The sequence below is a fragment of the Eptesicus fuscus genome, chromosome 12 (genome assembly GCF_027574615.1).
Source record: "Eptesicus fuscus isolate TK198812 chromosome 12, DD_ASM_mEF_20220401, whole genome shotgun sequence".
Taxonomy (NCBI): Eukaryota; Metazoa; Chordata; class Mammalia; order Chiroptera; family Vespertilionidae; genus Eptesicus; species Eptesicus fuscus.
In genome coordinates this window covers 37,564,645-37,583,366 of record NC_072484.1, presented here as the reverse complement: position 1 = coordinate 37,583,366, position 18,722 = coordinate 37,564,645, and the positions used below count along the sequence as shown (strand labels likewise).

The 18,722-nt window shown below is 55.1% G+C and overlaps 1 protein-coding gene across 1 annotated transcript in view; it reads right to left on the bottom strand.

The window, feature by feature from the left end:
• The window catches only part of VSTM2L (V-set and transmembrane domain containing 2 like), a 32,375-nt gene extending 21,345 nt beyond the window's left edge, over positions 1-11,030 (bottom strand). Inside the window, exon 1 of the mRNA XM_008149633.3 lies at positions 10,910-11,030. Within this exon, the coding sequence (XP_008147855.2) occupies positions 10,910-11,030 (121 nt within the window). The remainder of the gene's footprint in view (positions 1-10,909) is intronic.
• Positions 11,031-18,722: the final 7,692 nt, after the last annotated feature.

Here is an 18,722-nt window from a genome sequence, read left to right as displayed (position 1 = left end):
GGGAGAGAGGCAAGTGTGGGAATGTGCAGGGATCCGGGGGAGGGGGAAGGCACACAGGCCCCTCTCCTCATCCTCACCCGCACATCCTGCCAAGTCAGTGGGCGAGCCCATGGCACCGATGGCTAGTGAGGCTCAGAGAGGCTGCGTGGGGCCAGGATTGGAGCCCATGCGTGTCTGACCCCAAAGCCCAGGCATGTACTCGTCCAGGCTGCCTGCCAGAGGCAGAGAGGGGGCGAACAGAGGAAGCAAAGGAGGATGCATCAGCCACAGGGATAAGCAGGTGTCCCAGAACCCCAGAAAGGAGCACCCCCCGATCCACTGAGGAGAAAGGAAAGTGAGAGATGTGGGGAGGCACCCTGGGTGACGCCACGGGGGACAGAGCAGAAGGGGAGAGGCAGAGATGAGGGCACCAGAAAGCCAGGTGCAGAGACCAGGAGGAGGGGAGAACTGAGGCAGATCCCAGGGATGCTCCCAGAAGGCACGGGCAGAGAGCAGAGTGGCCACGCTGCCCTTCCCTGCCAGACCTGGCCCGCGTGGAGCCCCTCCCCCTCCCGCCCCGGTGTGCTTGGGAAGCCTCAAGGTTGCAGCAGTAAATAGGCGGGCCCAGGCTGAGCCAGATTTGAACCCCAACTACACTTTCTCGTGGTGGGCCAACCTCTGAGCCTCAGTTTCCTCATCTGTAAAATGGGTGCTCTGGGGACTCACCAGGCTCATACATTCCTGTGTCTGTCACAACAGTGGGCTCCGTGGAGCATTATCATGGTGGTGATGACCAGGCTGCTATTCATGCTGCCTCTCCCTGGGAGGTCTTACTCCAGCTTCCGGCCCCAAAGCTCCCACCTCCCTTTCCTAACCTAGAAGACTAGCCTGGCCTTTTCAAACGCAAAGACTTATTCTAGGACTAGTTGAAGGGTTCTGCCCCTCCCCAGGGCCTTTGCACTTACTGTTTCCTCTGCTTGGGAGGGGATTTAACAGCAGCAGCAGCAGAGCAGGGTGGGGCTTGGGCACCCAGCACCTAGCTGGAGTTCAGGGACGGCTCCTGGGGTCTCTAGGGGCATAAAGAGACCAGCTGGTGCGTCTCAGAGCCCCTGCTCCAGCAGCCTCCCGTCAGCTGACAGCCAGCCTGCCCTCCCCCTCCCTTGCCTCTGCCTGCCTGGGACCATTAGTGCTGCTTCGTTTTGAGCGCTATTTCCACTGCCATGCGCTCTGGCCGCCGGCCTCCATTAGGGACCCTTTCTCTGGCCGATGACAGCCAGCAAACAGCTCCCCAGTGAGCTGGCCGTAATTGCTGCCGCCTCTGAGGCTGGAAATGATTTTTTTAAAACCTCACAAAGCAAAACAGACACTCTGCCCCTGCTCTTGCCTTCCCTGCCCTCAGCGGGGAACCAAGCCTGAGGGTTCTAAGAAAGGGGGGTCAATCAAGACCCCCAACTCCAAGAGACACCTTTACCATGCCGGGCTGGGAGAAAACAAAGTTTGGGCTTTGCCCCCTTGCTCTGAACTAGGTGTGGGGCCCCTGGCCCGCTGTACCTCTCTAGGCCTCAGTTTCCCCTCTGCAAGATGGGTATGTTGATGGACGCCTGGGCTGCCTCAAGGGGTGGTCATGAGGAGGCTCTGACAGGAGGTCATGGGCCTCTCTGAGGAGCTACACGAAGCATGAAGGAGAGAGTGAGAAGGCAGGGGAGGTCGGAAGAGAGGCTGCCAGGGGAGGAAAATGCTCGGGAAAAGGCCCCGAGGAGGAGGGAGCTGGGGGTGCTCAAGCACTAGGCAGGGCACCGGTGTTCTGTACACCCAGGCACACTACACACCCACGATTCCATCATCCCCTGACACTGCGGCCAGCCCAGCATCCTGAGCCCACAAACTCAGCCCCTTCCCCAGGGAGCAGCTCCTCCTCTGGCAGCCGCTCCACCCTCCAAGGCCCTTGCCACTCTCCACTTACACGGCCACACCCACCCAAACACCAGCCACACCTTTCCCTCCCCACTCAGGAACCTTCTGAGGCTTCCCCTGCCCTGGAGATCAAGACCAGGCTCTACGGTCGGCTTTGCCAGATACATTCGACTCTCCAAATGAAGCCCCTGCCAGACCCAGGCAGTCAGGCCAGGCTCTCAGCCCTGGAGGTCCCTTGGATACTGGCTGAGAAAGAGCCCACCTCCCCCAGGAAGTCTTCCATGACTGCACCAGGACACAGCAACCATTCTCCCTGGAAACCTGCAGGGACCTCCCTTGGGATGACTCACCTTCCCATGCATTTCCTGGGCTCTCACCTCTGGTTTTCTGTCCTCCATTGTCGCTCCCGAACACCCACCCGCTGAAGAGACTCATTCACCAAGGGCTCGCTGGGGAAAGTGAATGAAGCTTCTTTCCAGGGGCTGCCCCAGGTCACGTGAGACAAATATGGGGGAAGGGAAGGTTCCAGGTCGACGCCTCCCCTGCTGCACACCTGCCCTGTGTCTTGGGGCCAGCCCTGGCTCCTCTCTGGGCCTCAGTTTCCCCCCTGGTGAAATGAAGGCTGCTTCTCCTGAGGACCACAGGTGGGCTATGGCACCTCGGCAAAACAAGGTGGTATTTTTTCCGAGGAAACGATCCAGTTTTCATCAGATTGTCAAGAGGACTGTGTTCTCCAACATAGTTAGGAACCACTGGTCTACACGAGTTCCAGTGTCCCTTGTAGCGCCATCATTTGGTCGACTGAGTGCCTGCCATGGCACTTCTATTCACTTCATTCATTCAACTGATATTTCTTGAGTGCCTTGTCCGTGTGGAAGTCATTAGATATACAGAATATATGTATGTATAATCCGAGATGTCATCTGAAGAGAGGTGTGTGCGTGCGTGTGTGTGTGAGCGTGTGTGTGAGTGTGAGTGTGTGTGTGTGTGTGTGTGTGTGTGTGTGTGCAGAGAGGCAGAGAAAGGGAGGACAGAGGTGAGAAGAGGGAGGGAAATGGATACAGCAGACACAGAGAAAGGAACAAAGAAAGATTTAAAGACAAAGATAGAGAGCAAAAGAGGAAGAGACAAAGAGAGAGAGAGAAAGGGGGGGGGGAGAGAGAGAGCGAGAGAAAGAGAGATTGAGAGAGAGAGAGAGAGAGACCCAGATAAAGATAGAGAGAAACCATGGGAGAGAGAGAATGAGGGACAGCAGAGCATTTGCCACAGATGGGCACTGTCAGCCCCCCTAATTGATAGCTCTGAGTGAGGCCCCCCTCTCCCAGCTCCAGATGCTCCCAGAGCCTCTATGCTCTGTCCCAAGGGCAACAGCTTGCGGGGGGCGGGGGGTGGGGGGGGCAGGGCAGGGAGGCTGGCATTGTAGCAAAGGCTACTGGGCAGAGGAAACCAGCCTGGCCAGGACGCTCAAGGACCACCCAGGCTCGTTCCCACCCAAACACACTCGCTCCACACATTCGCTCAGACAAAAACGCCAGCCCCTCCTAGAACACCCAGGCGGGTGCACCCAGGGTCGCACGCATGGCCCCGGGTCCCACCACTCCACACCCACTGAGACTGTGCGGGACTTAGATCTAGGAGCCTAGACTCTCGGACCCTTGCTCTTTCCGCCAGGCCCAGGCCTTCTCAGCATGTTGGCAGTGTGAACCCTGAGAGGATCCGGTGAAGCCAGAGCGCGCTCCGGAACAAAGCACCTGCCCACACACCCACCTGCTTGGCAGCCAGGAGCGGACAGATGAGCGGCCGAGAGCTCCAACTCTGAGTCCCACAAGCTGGGCTGAAGCCTGGCTTTGCCATTCAACATCTGTGTGCCCTCGGGCAAGTGGCATCGCCCCCAGAAGCCTCAGTGCCCTCCTCTGTAGAATGGGAGTGCCCTCCTCATAAGGCCGAAGGGGATTACATGAGAGGGGGGAGGGGAAGGGGTAGGCACCGAACATGCTCGATGAGCGCTGGCTGGTATTTCAGTTCACAGACCCCCGAGGGCCACTGAGAGCTGAGCGCCAAGTGCTGGATGGAATTATGTGCCACCACCGGCCCCACCCTCACATGCTGATTGGAGGACAAAGGATGGGGCTTGGAGCTTGGGCGAACTCAGCATGGTTCTGGTGGGGAAACTGAGGCCCAGGGAGGAGCAAGGACCTGCCAGCCACCCAGAAGGTGGAGTAGGGGAGGGTGGATGAAAAACCAGGGTCCATTTCCCGGCCTTCACGCTAGCACTTTACCTCGGAGCTGAAATGAAGTCACAAAGGAGTTGCTGCGCCCACGCCTGCACACGGGACGGCAAAGGGCCCCACCCCGCCTCCTCCCGTGTGGGAGGCCAGGCATCCTCCGCCCACGTGGGCCTTATCCCAGCACCATCACCGAATTGCTGTGTGGCAGACAGAGCTCTATTAAGCTCTCACTGTGTTCTGGCTCCTGCCCACTTCACCAGTTTGGGCTCCTTTGGGAAATAAAGCAGGAACCCCCTTTGTAACATCTCCAACTAATAACTGGTGGGGTCCAGCATGCGTGCGCTCTGTGATGAGCAGTTCACTACTGAAGACCCTCACTGCCCGGGGCTGAGTGCCCTTCTCCGGGCTGAGCTTCATCTCTGCTACTTAGCAGAATTTATGGATATATTTTTATAGGTTTAGTTGAGCAAGACACTTATCTGTCTTCTTCACTGATATGTCTCCAGTGGCTTACAGAGCCTGGTACACGGCAGGCACTCAGTCAATGTTTGTTGAATGAATGAATGAATGAACGAATGAATGATTAAACTTCCAATTCATGGCAGCAGCCCCTGGTCGGCCAGTGGTTCCCCGTCTGAGAAGTAGGGAGCATGAGGTGGGAGGGGTGGCCTGTGGGCCAGCACGTCCCCAGTCCTGTCATTCCCGCACGTGACGTGCCTGTGTACCACCTGTACTCTTATGACCTTAATGTTTTCCTATAAACTAACCCACTATTTTTTAATATCCCCATTACCGTCATTCTAAGCAATCATATCCGTGAAATCACAGCTTTAATGTGCTGGTTATCTTTTTCTAATCTACATTAAAATAGATGCATAACTATTACCACAGAAGAGGAGTGTTTGGATTCTGCCTAAAATCATCTCTCCGGGAGGACCCGATCTCGCTGAGGGTCCCCGGGGGACGTGAAGAAGGGTTTCAACTCGGGCTGGTAGAGAGGTGGATTTCTTCCCCTAGTGAGACCGCCACCCTTTTGCTGATGGGAGAGTCTCATCAGGGTCTGAGAGCGGGGGACACACCCTGGAACCCCGTTCCCGGCCAGGCTATAGCATCTCATGCACCCCAGGGGCTGGGCCTGCTCTGCCAACCGCAAGGTGGAACCAGCCTTACCCACCCCAGACGTCCTTGCCATGGGCAGTAGGATGAGGAAGGGTCCCAATCTTGTGGTTTTTCTACTAAAAAACCTGGATTCCTTATGAAATTAAAATTACGTGTATTAACTTGGAATGAGCAAACGTTTAAGAATTCTGACCTCAGACCTCTGCCTTGTGCTTCTTGCCATCTGTTCACTCCCTGCCGCCTCCCTGTGCTGGGCATTGTCGTGGGTGCCAGGACACCAGGGACCCTTGACCTGCCCCTGCCCGGGAGCCCCCAGTCATTACAATGCGGAGGCGGGGAGGGTGAGAGGGCCCAGGTTCTGGCCCTTGTGTGCCCAGCTGGCCCCAAATTCCCTTGGAGGCTCACCCTTGCCACCATCCCATCAGTAACGGCTTTGTCCCCTAAAGTTCGAAGTCATGGCCAAGCGCCTGGAGGTGGGCTTGCTTCATGCAGCCACCTTGCCCCTCCTCCCACACCCCGCCTCATGTGGGTGCTTCTGTCTCTGTCACATCTCCTCCCCCCTCCCCACCCCTTTGCTTCTCTCAGCCTCCAGGGCAGCTGTAAGGTCACTGGGGCAGCGTTTTGGTGGAGGTTGGCCGCTGCTGCTCCCCTCCCTCACCCAGTGCAGAATGTGGAGGTCACCATGGTCCTTGGCCCTTCCCCTGTCCCTCCTTCTCTCTGGGGCCTCACCAGCACGGTAAGCACGCACGCTGGACCACATTCCTGGGTTCAGATTCAGGCTCCTACACTTGCTCCGTGCATGACCTCGAGCAAGCCTTTCAACCTCCCCTCCAGGAAAAGTCCTCCCTCTTAGGTTTCTTTCGAGGATCCTATGAGATAAGGCCATTTAAGGCCCCCCCATGACACTCAAACATTTGCTTCCATGTATTTCCCTCCCAATTTGTACAGACTCGGATAAGGTGATTCCAAAAGTCAAATACCTCCCAGGAAATTTCGGGGAAATGCTCTCTTGCCCACGGCCTCGGTCTTCCCCGCTGTGAAAGGGGTTGAGGAAGATGGTTCAAGGCGCCTTGCTGGCTGGGTCTGAGCCTTGGTGATTCATTCCAAGTGCTCCACCTCCTGCCCTGGCAGCTGGTGGGTTGGAAGGGACCACTCTCAACCCTGACCTTTCCAACACCCACCCTTTGTAGGAGATTTCCCCAACACCCCCGCTGTCACCATGGTGATGAGCCGAATTCCCCATCCTGCTGGCCACCCGCAGTTCCCCTCGCTCGGGGAAAGGCCGCAGGAGCCGCTGATAGGCAAGGTGTCAAAGCCAATTGGTGTGACGGACTTGGGGAAAACCGCTTGTGAGGGCCAATTCCCCAAAGTATGCCAGGAAACCCTCAGCCCAAGGCAGAGTGTTTACGGGCGTAATTGATAGAATAATCACTAACACCCAAGACAACGGCGGACACATTCTGAACATCATAACCTTCGGAAGACAGTATTCAATTTTCTCCGTCTCCCAGCCACCAAACTAGCCAGCTTACTGACGGCGAGATACCAACAGTTCTCGAGGAACACGAGAAAGCCAGAGCCATTTTTCAGTACACAGGCTGTTTGCCAAATGGCCCAGTGGCTCCCACCCCTCCCCCAGCACCCCACTGCTCCCTCCTGGCAACAGAGAGAACCTCAGGACAGTGATTCACTCAATGGACAAAGCACCCGGCCAAGTCAGGATCTTTGTCTGCATTGGGGTGCATTAATAATTGAAGGTGCTGGCCTAGGTGTGTGTGTGTGTGTGTGTGTGTGTGTGTGTGTGTGTGTGTGTGGCAGGGCGGGGTGGGAGGATGGGTGTTTGTTGCAGTATAAGGCTCCCTGAGGCTCCTCTCAGGATCTACATACCTCCTCCAGCCTGGACCTCTCCCTCTCTTGCAAAACCAGACCAAACCTTCAGCTCCTGGCACCCGGCAATTTCCTGCCCCCTATTGTGTGAATACTTAAGACAGTGGCTCCCAAACTCCAGGCTGCAGGAGAATCATCTGGGAAGTTTATTAAAATGCAGGTTCCAGGGTTCCATAAACAATCATTTTGGCCAATGGGCCTGGGGAAACCCTGGATCTGCATTTAATAAACTCTCTGGGTGATTCCAAGGCAGGGGGTCTGCAAAGATCCTCACAAAGACCTCCTGCCGGGCCCCCGCCTTGGGCAAGCTCTGGAAAGATGACTTGGTCTAACTTGCCCGTGGCCTCAGCAAGATCCTGTCACCTTTCTGGTTCCTCTTGGGGGAACCCACTGCCTTACCAGTCCTCTAGGGAGCTGGAAGGGGGTGTGCTTGGTAGGGACGGTGCCGGGGAACAAGTCTTGTCACATGACCTGCCAAGCCCACCTTAAGGCTGTCCTGAAGCAGGCAGGCCCAGACCTGCCAGGCACACCTTTAACCTAGGCACAGCCCTCCAGCTCTCTGTATAAACTCAGCGACCTTGGGCAAGTCACTGGTCCTCTCTGAACCTCAAGATCCTCTTATGTCCAACACCAGCCTTCCGTGAATAATGTCAGCATTAGTGACTTAACACTGGCAGGATTTGGCAGCCACTAGCATACAGTAGGTGTTTCATAAATGTTAGTTCCCTTTCCTCCCACCCCTACTGTGCTCATGGCAGTGAGCTAACCCTCTTTGATAAGGAAAAAATCAAGATAGCTGCTATTTACTGAGCAGACACTGACGGTACCACCCCGGCCTCCAAAGTCCTAATGCCTCCCTAAAAGGCATGACCGTTCATGCCCCAATTCATTCTTCATGCCTTCAAAAAGCTCTCTGCGAAGTGGGCTGAAGGGAGGCAACAAGGAGATGGGAAGCGAGACAGATGTCCTTGAGGACCCGTCTGACCACGGGCTCTCCCTGTGACAAGCCCTAGGTCGGGCAGGCAGAAGGCGCTCGCTGGGCTGCCGGGCTCGGCTCGGATTGAGCTGGAGAGGTAAGCGGCCAGCAAGCAGTCGGAGTCAGTGGGCCTCTCCCCAGGAGCCCCTGCTTGCAGCCTCCACCCCCACACCAGACATGGAGACACCTTCCTAACCCGGCCACATTTCCTGAATCAGCTGAGGACATGCGGAGCCCAGGAATAATGAAACGATCAGGCTCCAATCTGCTAAACAGCAATTTCTGGGCTTTTTCAGCACACACAGCTTTTATCAAATTGGTATTCTCCTCCTGAACACAAATGGCTTATTAGACATGACCCACTTATTCACCGCGTCTCACTACCATTAATAACAGTTTCTTTTTGTGATTAAGTGAGTGGCTCCAAACCCTCCCTATGGTGGCGGGCGCCTGGCCCCGCAGAGGGGCAGCCGTGTGGGCTCCTCGGCAGCCACTACTTGGTGACTTTGAACCTTGCGATGCTGGGGAAAGGCAGTCTGGCCCCTGCAGAGTTGCCTGGCCTCCTCGTTTCTTGAGAGACAAAAGGAGCCCCAAAGGGGTGACTCACTTGCCCAGAGCCACATCGGCAGTGGGTGAGAAAAGTCCGGTTCCCCAGCAGTCTGCCGCGACCTTTCCATCTAGCCCCGCCCCCCCTCTGGGCCACATAGCTGACCTTTCCAGGGTTCAGAGGGACATTACAGCTGGTGGACAGAGCTGTGCCCCTAAGCACACCTGGCACCAGTGGTCAGGTGGAAAGTGCCACACAAAGGACAAATCCCGCTTCCCTATAGGGGACCACCTCTGGAACTCAGAGTGAGAGTGGCACCCAGGTCCTTGGGGTCTGGTGCCTCAGGGACAGGTGACCATAAACCTCAGAGCCCCAGTCCTCAGATCTCTCCGGACTGCAAACTCAGGAAAGCCCTTCCTTGGAAAACCCTCCCCGAGTAAGTTTCAACCTTGCCAAGGAAATGAGCGGAGCAAGGAGGGGAGCGGAAGGAGGAATTCCCAGTTTCCCTTGAATGGGAGGGAATCTGACAGGGAGATGAATGTCCTGGAAAAAGCGCTGTCTTTTCCGACAGACCCTGGGGCCAGTCCCAGCTCAGCCACTCATTCACTGTGTGACCTTGGGCCAGTCCCGTCTCCTCTCTGAGCCTTGGCTTCTCCATCTGTAAACTGAGGGTTAGAATAACCGTTCTCCTATTGACCATTGCTCCAAACAGATCGGTAGAAATTAGATGAGGGATATGAAGGGTGCATAAATGATACACAGAGCAGTCACTATCAAACCTGGTAAGGCAGAGAGGGTGCAGGGAGTCATAGCTGTCAAAAAAGAGACACCCCAAGAAGAGCTCTGGAAGCCCCCACACCCTCTGGAGAATCCCACTCCTGCGTCACACCCCAGTCCAGCCAAAGCTGTCTCTCATTAGCTATCCCCACCCCCACACGTCCCAGAGCTTACTCTTCCCCATAAGAATAAATCACCCAGTTCTCTGCCTTTTGTGCAAACCTCCCCCCAGCCCTGAGCGTACAGTGCCCAGCACTGATGCTGCAGCTTCCCCCACCAGATTGGGGGCCTCTGCAGGGAAGGAATGGATGGAGGAAGGGTCTCCATTTTACCTGCACTCTGGTGGCCCCATACAACAGCCTGCCTCTCAGGGGACAGGGGCCCCCCACAGCTGCCGCCTTAGATGATCTAACTCTGCTGCCAACTTGGATTCCTCCGGGGCTAGAAAGAGCTCTGACACTTAGGCAACTAGTGCTGGGAATGCTTGCTCCCCAGCTCCCGCGGCTGGAGTTGATTTCCCACATTTCAGTCCTCCGAGGCAGAGGATAATGGTGAGTCGTGGTACCCTATGGAGGGATGGCAGGGCTCCCTGCCCACCCCCAGAGGCAGACAAAAACATCTGGCTGGTATCCTTTTTCCTCGTCTATGCCTTTGGCTGGAAGCAGCAATCCCAACTATTCCAGTGTCTTTGAGGGGCTCCCACCAAGCCTCCGTCCCTGGGATACACCCACCCCACAGGGGCAGATGCAGCCCAGGCTACCCGTTCTCTAGAGGCAGAGTCTCCCTCCCTCCCCGCCCCCACCCCCAGATTTCCCAGTGGCATAAGGGACAAGGGAAGAGAGGGAGGGGACAGGGCAGCTGTGGGGTTACACCCACAAAGGGGAAAGGCAGATGGGCAGGAGAGGTGGATGAGCAAAGTGTGTTCACAAGTGTGTATGTGTATTTGCCAGTATGTCTGCGGGCGGGCGGGCAGGCAGGCAAGAGTTGTGCAGAGTGTGTGAGCCCGAATGCCAGCTGGCAGGGTGTGAGCCTCACAGCACAGTGCCTGATGTGTGTGTGGAGTGGGCATAAGTGTGAGTGCTTATGAGTGAGGAGGGGAACTGAGAAGGTGTCTGGAGATGTGTGAGGGTAGGTGTTGTGAGTGTGAGAAAGCAGTGAGTGTGGCTCTGAGCGTGCCTCTGGCTGTGGATCGTGGAGATCGTGGAGGTGTGTGTATCAGCGAGAGTGGGTGTGTGGGGGGGGGAGGAAGGGGCTCTCCGCGAGAGCCGGATCCTGGGTGCGCACGGGGTGCCCCCTCCTCTGCAGGAATGGCCAGAGTGCGGGAGTGGGGGGTAGGTCCGTGGACCCAGCAGAGGGCGCCTGGGACTCCCGCCACGGCCAGCGCGGGTTCGAGCCTGGGGCGCGCCAAGTTGGAGCGCGCAGCCAGGGTGGGGTTTGGTGGGGGAAGTCCGCCGGGGGGGCGGGGGGAGGCGACGAACTCACCGTGGCCGGAGACGTGGTTGTCCCAGGGCGCGTGGCCGGCGGGCCGCGTGGCGCCGCCGAGTTGCAGGAAAAGTGCCAGGTAGTGGAGGGCGCCCAGCGCCACCGCGAGCGGGGCTCCCATGGTGCGCGCTCGGGCCAGGGGCGCCGCCGCCTCACATCGGGGCTCAGGAGACCGCAGACCCTGCGCCCGCCGTCCCCTGCCGGGTGCGGCCTGGCTGCCCGGCTGCGACCTCTGCCCCTTGCCCGCTGAACCCGACCCGACCCGGCTCCAGCCCTCGCCCGGCTCCGGCCCAGCCCCAGCTGCTGGTAGCGAGCGCACGCCCAGCCGGCCGCCTCCGACTGCGGGACTCTTCCCTTCCGCGGAAGGCCACTGTGCGCGGCTCGCCGCCGCACCCCCTCCTTCCCACTCCTCCCTCCCGCCCCGAGGAGGCGGTGGCGGAGGGATCTGCCGCTTGATTTATCATCAAAGTTTTGCCCAGGCTGGAATTTTTAAAGCGGTACCCTCAACTTTCCCCGCCCCAGAGCACAGGTAGGGGGCGGGATGGGGTGGAGGAAGCCACCCCAGGGACCCGGTTCCCTCAAAACATAAAACCACTGGCTTCAGCAGCAGAAATACTATCCAGCGGGATAAGAAAGGAAACCAATCCACCTGCCGCCAGACCCAGCGCGCAGAGGGACTCCTCAACTTTGCTAGCAGGACGGTGCCGGGTCAGGGGGGCAGGTCGGGGTGGAGGTGACAGTGAGGTAGGGTAGAAATCAGGGCCAGAGCCCAAGAGACCTGGTGATAGTCCTGCCGCAGCCTTTGGAATCCTGTGTGATCGTGTCCGGGTGTCCACCCCTGTCAGAATCTCTTGGTCTTCATCTGAGAAATGGAAATAATAGCTACCTCCAGAGGTCGTGGTGAGGATTTACGAAAACGTGTGTCTAAAGCACTTAGCATAATGCCACCGTCATGGTAGGAGCTCAATACTTATCGTTGTTGTTGTTCCCCTCCCTGGGACTCAGTTTTCCTGTCTGTATAATAGGAGTGAGGTAGGCCAGCTGCTGGGGCTCCTTCTAACAGAATTGCTGGGCTCCGTGCAGTGGATTGGATCACTCCCTTCTGGACTCCAGGGCTCCCTTCCTAGGACGACTGGCCTAATGGAATATTAGGGCGGGGAGAGGGGATAGCTAGCGAAGCCACTCTCATTAAACAAGAGCAGGAATCCAACTAGATCCTCTCATCCCTTCCCTGACCGGTTTTCTGGGGCTGTTGTGAGAGACTTTCAGTACAGACACACGGGTGGACTTATGGCCCCATCTAAAAAATGAGGAAGCACATTAATTAGAGAAGTGTCTTTTCCGAGGTCCTACGGTGCGTCTGGGGCGAGGTAAGTCCCTCCTTCGCTCATCCTTTGTCCTTTTCCAGGCCGCTCTGCTGAGGTTTCAGCACCACGGAGGAGGACAGCGCCAGCCCAGCAGCCAGCCTTTAGGCCTCTCGGACTGGACTGATGCGAGAATTCAGCACTGTGGACAGAGCTATCGATTTCCCCACCAGCCCTCGCGGAGTTCAGCACCGCAGATGCGCCCCGCTCTCCCTTCCAGATCACAGGCGTATCCTGCGGATAGCCTTGTGGACAGCGCCCCAAGTTTGAGAATGGCGTTAGAACCCTAGGGACAGCCCCCCGCCGCTCTGTCTTTACTCTGTCCTCTCACTCTCCCTTCTAATGTTATGACGGGCAGACACCCGATGGGGCCTGTGGCCGCCAGCAAATATCCAGTTCATCCAAAAACTAGCCAGCCTCCTGAAGTGTCGTGCACTTACAAGTAATGTTTCAACACAACTGACGGCCCCCACAGGACCAGCGGCGCCGCGCTGTTTCAGCACCATAGACAGGTCCTGGCCGTTTTAACCAGCGTCTGGAGCCCACATTCACTAGAGGAAATGGCCGGTTTTGTTGTTGTTGTTTGTTTTTCCGAATTGATTTACTAATCGCTTCCTTCCCACACAGGAGTGTCATGGATTCTACAAAAGCGGTTTTTCATTCATTAATTCATTTGAGCCCCGCTCCCAACGCAAAGGACTCCATCGCCCCCATTATAAAGATGAAGAAACTAAGAATCGTGAAGATCACATAGCAGTGCGAGATTGATACTAGGACTCTTTTAATTCCTGCCTGAAACGTGTCCAGAAGAATGTGGTGGCAAAACTGGCGCTCACATTCAGGCCTTTCTTCTCACAAACCACAGATTGGGGGTGAGGAGGGTGGTGTTAAGAAAGAAGACAGGGAGAGAGAGGAGATTAGAAGAGAGAAGAGAAAACAAAGTGATTGCCTGGGGGCTGCAGCGGCAGGAGGCCAGGAACCCACTGGCTGACCTTCAGGAGTCCTTTCTCCTCATAGTCTGGGACAGGGCTAAACCCAGGAACCTCTAAGATTCCTTCAAGGACAGACCTCCAGGGATTTTATGACTTTGAAAAGGCTCATGCTGTAATGGCTTGGCTCAAACCCCTCCGATGGCCTTGTTTATTTGAGAAATCCTGACTTCTTTAGTTTGCATTCAAGGTTCCAGATTCACCTCCTGCATATACGTTCTGCTCCAGGCACAATTCCCTCCATGTTCCCTCCCTGAACAAGCCCTAACTTCAGCATGTCCTTACCCTTCCTAGTGCTTCTCCTCTGCTTGCATGCATGCCTTCTCTCCTATCTAGCTGAGTCCCCACTGGCCACGGTCCAGCCTGAGTCTTCCGCAGAAAGTAATGCCTGCTGCCTTCTCCTAGTCTCTGGGCCTCTGTTGGCCCATCACTGTCTACTCAGCACTATGCTAAGAACTTTAATTACCGTATCTCACTTATACTTCAGAACAACCAGGTCATATAGTGTGATTATAAGTGTGGACTCTAGTTTTAAAGCCTGCCACTTGCTAGCTATGTGACCTTAGACAACTTACTTAGCCTTTCTGTGCCTGAGTTTCTCATCTGTAAAACTGAGATAATAATGCCTCTGTCACATGATTATTGTGAATTAAAATGACTTGCTACATGGAAAGGTCTTAGAACAGCCTGACACATAGCAAATTCATGATACATGTTGGCCATTATTATTAATAGATAAGAAAACATGCTCAGAGTGGTTAAGAATCTTGTCCAATGTCACACAGCAAGACAGTTGTAGAGCCGTATATGTTCGATTGCAGGGCCCATGCTCTTCGGCCTAATACCTAAGCACGTCTAGTTCCATGTACTCTCTTTGCAGCTTAGGAAATTAAGACCCAGAGAGGATGAGAGAATTCCTCAGCGTTACACAGCCAACCATGACAAAACTAGATCCAAGTCCTCTGTCTCCCAGTTCACGGCTCCCCCGCTGTACCATTCTGTCCCATCTGCATTTCCTGCAGCACCTAAATTGCTCTTTACAGTTTAGAGATCACATGCACATCCACGATCCAGCACAGGTTGCACAATGAGGTGGGGCAGAGGCTGGATGTGACAGGATGCATCCTCGGCCCGTATTCCTCCCCTGTGTCATCCTGTCTCTTTTCTGCTTCACTGATCCAAGTGCCAACTGCAGGCACTGTGTGCGGAAGCTGGGAGCCTAGTGAAGGCTGGTGGTAAACACAGACTTTCCCGGAAAATAGTCTCTGGGAATTCACTCTTGTCACTCATCTCACTCGGGGAACGCTCCAGGAGATAGTAAGCTTCCCATCCCTGGAGGCAACTGAACAAGCATCCCATGGTCTGGTGCAGACCAGGAGGCAAATATCACGGCTGTTTCCATTACCCAAATGAAGCTCAGAAGGTGAACATCATGCCAAGCACTTCTGTCGGGAAAGATGATCTTTTTAAAGTTCCCCCCAAGCAGGGCCTCTCGCACTGTCCCCTCCTCGGACCCAAGCTCCCTGGAGAGCCCGCACCCTCCCCTGACTCAGGGAGGCCACCCTCCCTTCCCTCCTTGAGAGGTGTCACTTGAGCGCCACGGCTCTGTCAGTGGTAACAGCCGTAAGATTTGTCCTTTTAATCCAGAATCAATAGCAAATTTCATTTAAAAATAAATTAAACCAGGCATTGGAAATCATTCACCGTGTGGGCCAGCACCCTATATAGTGCCGTCTAAATGGCTTCCTTTTGCTCATCTATCAATGCCAAGATGGGGGAAATACCTAAGCTGCCTGATTCATGGAGAAACTACTTAAATGTATCAGCCCCTAACAATGAGCAATGTGAGCCTGGAGTTGCACCTTTTAACACACCAATAACATGTGGAGCACGGCTTCATAGGAGCTTATCAGAGACCCCTCGGTCACTGGCTTGGAGGGAACCCATTTATAAGGGGGAACAATGGCTTCAGTATGTAGCTGCCTAATTTCCAGAATGTATTACTGAGCTCAGAGAAGCAATGGAATCCTATTAAACTCTTATCTGCCATGGGAGGGCTGAAGCCGGCAGGGGAAGCCAGACTTGGTATAGACATGCCCAGAAAACACCAGGGCTGACCCCGGGAGGTGGGGGAACAAGCCCAGAGGGGGTAGGCAGGCGGGGCCCCAGATGTGTGAAAATATGTGCATTAATAGGGCTCCAGTTTCCAGCGATTACGTTTACATCAGTGAATAAAACTTGGCAATAAAACATCGGAGCTTCGTCTCAGACAGCATTCCCTTTTACAGCCTGGTGTATTTCACTCATTATAACAGGAGGCAAGGAGCTTGAGGTGTCCCCATTTCTCCCCCTTTAATTAAATTTCCTAAATTACTGCCCAAGATTTGGATAAAGGGAGAGACTTACGGCTCTGCTAATCGCCATCGCTGCTCCCGCCCCATCACTGGTGGCCCTGACTGTACCAGTTCCAATGTTATTAAAGTGAAATACTGTGGGCATTGCCTGCCGAGGCTCTGGTTTGTAAAAGGAGATGCAACCTCAGGGGAGAAATTGGCTCAGGTTCAGGAAACAGGCTTGGGTTCTAGGACTGGCTTTGCCATCACCTCGCTGTGTGACCTTGGGCAAGTTACTTTTCCTCTCTGAGCCACACAAGCTTCCCTATTCGCCCAAACATCCACCTTGAGGCTGTTGGAATTGATTTGGGGTTGGGGCAGCCCTTGAATACACACTGAAGTGACTAGGGGAGTGTTGAAAGAATATTAATGCTCAGGCCACACCCCAGAAATTCTGACACAATCTGTATGGCCTAGGTTTTTAAAAATTTCCCCAAGAGATCCCAGTGCACAGCTGGGGTTGAACACCACTAGTCTAGGCTCAGAATTTTGAGATGTTAGTGGACTTTAGAAGCTCTAGGAGGCCAGAGGTGCCTGCAGAGGCCAGGTCCCACCCTGGGTTATCTTTCAGCCTGGCTGGGGGAGTATCTGGGAATCTGCCGGCCCTGCATGTACCCACAGTACCCAGGTGCACCTCACGCAGGCATCCACGATGGGCCACAGTGTGGACTCCAACGGGGGCGAGGACAGGGACTCCTCCTCTTGTGTTCCTGGAATTGGGCCAGCCACCTACCCCCGTCTCAGGAATCTCAGGAAACCGAGGACAGCTCAGGAATCCGACCTGTGACCTCCCACCGGGTTTGGGACACTCCTCTCCTCTCATAATGGATTTCTTTGTCCACATCCCCACAAGCTGGGCAGGAGCCCCTGGAGGCCTCTTCAGTCAGGCCCTGTCCCCGTCATATGAGCCTCCAGGTTGTGGCCCTTTTGCCCATGTGGCCCCCCCATCATGCAGACCCAGGTCCTCCATCTGCGTGGATTCTGAGCCTTCATCGGCCCTCTGCCTCCTCAGAACTCGTGGGCCAATGAGGAAGCCTCTGTCGAGGCTGAGGGCTGCGCCTGGGCCAGAGGCCAGGGGGAGGAGGACGTCATTTCAGTCTGGCCGCTGCCCCTGCCCCTGCCCCTGCCCGGCTTCATACCCCCATCAAGACCCCTGGGGTCACTCTGAGGTGTTTTTTTTTTTCTGGATTCTAGCCTGGGTGTGTCACATAGAGTGAAGATTTTGTCTAAAACCTAGAATTTAAAATATCTGTTGTTGTTGTTCTTTTTTTTTTTTTTTTACAGAGAGGAAGGGAGAGGGACAGAGAGCCAGAAACATCGATGAGAGAGAAACATCGATCAGCCGCCTCCTGCACATCCCCCACAGGGGAAGTGCCCACAACCAAGGTACATGCCCTTGACCGGAATCGAACCCGGGACCCTTCAGTCCGCAGGCCGACGCCCTATCCACTGAGCCAAACCGGTTTCAGCTAAAATATCTGTTTTTTTAACAGAGAAGGATCATCACCACTGCCCCTGTTGTACAGAGAGAGAAACTGAGGCCCAGAGAGGGGTGATGACAAGCCTAGGATCTCACAGGGAGGAAACGGCTGAGCCAGGCTCAGGACGAGGGCTCCTGACCCCACGTGAGGTCTTCACGTGTCACTGTCTGGGGAGGGCAGACAGGATCCACTGTCACCTCTGCTGTCAAGCAGCTCTTTCAATTCTGTGGCCTCCCAAAGGGGGCACCTCTCCAAGGTCCAAAGAATCCCTGTAGGCCTTAACTCTCAAATTTGAACGTGAGCCCGTAAATTGTGTTCTACCAAGCCCGGTGACGTGTCCACGTGGCATGTATCCGTGTTGTCCCAGCAAGGAGCCTAATGATAATTCTCATCAAAGGCAATTAATTGCATCAGAGAGACGGGGTTCCTAGGGCCCTTCACCCTGCAAACCGGGTGCTTATTAAACACGACGGGACAGCATGGTCTCTGCCAATTTCAAGGCTCTGCTTGTGAGAGTGTTTTTAAAATCCTGAAATGACTTTAATGGCGTGGTTAATGCCAGTCTAAATATTCTACGACTGTGAGTCATTAGCCAGACCGGCACTGTCCAATAGAAACCAAATGCAAGCCGATGTGTAAGTTTAAATTTTCTTTTTTTTTGTTGTTGTTGTTAAAGAAAAAGCAACAAGTGAAATTAATTTATTAACATATTTCATGTAACCCGATGTACCAAGCGCATTGTCATTTCAATGCGTAGTCAATATAAAACATTATTCATGAGATACTTTACATTCCTTTATGTGCCAGGTTGTCAGAATCCGGTGGGTACTCCACACTGGTGGCACATCTCAATTCAGACTGGGCACATTTCCAGTGTTCCACAGTCACACGCGCTCACCACTACCCTGTGGGCAGGGCAGAGCTAGACCCTTCCAGGTGAGGCCTGGGGCTGGTATCTCCATAGATCCCGCCCAGGAAGAGGGAATGGGCATCTCCTGAACTCTCACTGTGTGCTGGGCTCTGGGATTTGTCTCAATAAATCCCCACAACAGGGCTGGGAGGGAGGGGGTATTCAACCCACCTCATAGCTGAGACACCCAAGGCTCGGAGAGGTGAAGTGACTGGGCTGAAGTCACACAGTGGCTAGAACCAGGGTCCGCTGCCGCAGGCCTCTGCCATCCGTAGGAGCCCTCAGGTGGCGGCGCAGGCCCGAGAGGAACAGGGAGGGGCCAGCCGGGGCGGGGCCTGTCTGCAGAGCACACTCCCTGGGGAGTTATTTCCTTTCCGCTTCTCCCTCTGAGTCGCAACATCTTTTTGAGATTTCCCGCTGCAGAGCTCAGTGAGCACCCAGAAGGGTTCACCCAGCCTCACCCTGAGGTGCGCTGAAGGTGACACAGCAGGTGGCCGCCAGGTGGCCTGTCTGTAGGGCCTCAGCAATTGAACCACAAGGAGGTTCCTTTGTCTCTAAAGGTGTTGTTTGGGGCCCAGACCTCAGCTGGGTGAAGGGGAGAGGGGAGCCCAGCCAACTCCTTCTGTTGGGGTTTGGTTTCCTTCCCCCCCCGTCAGGTGGAGCTGGGAAACAGGCA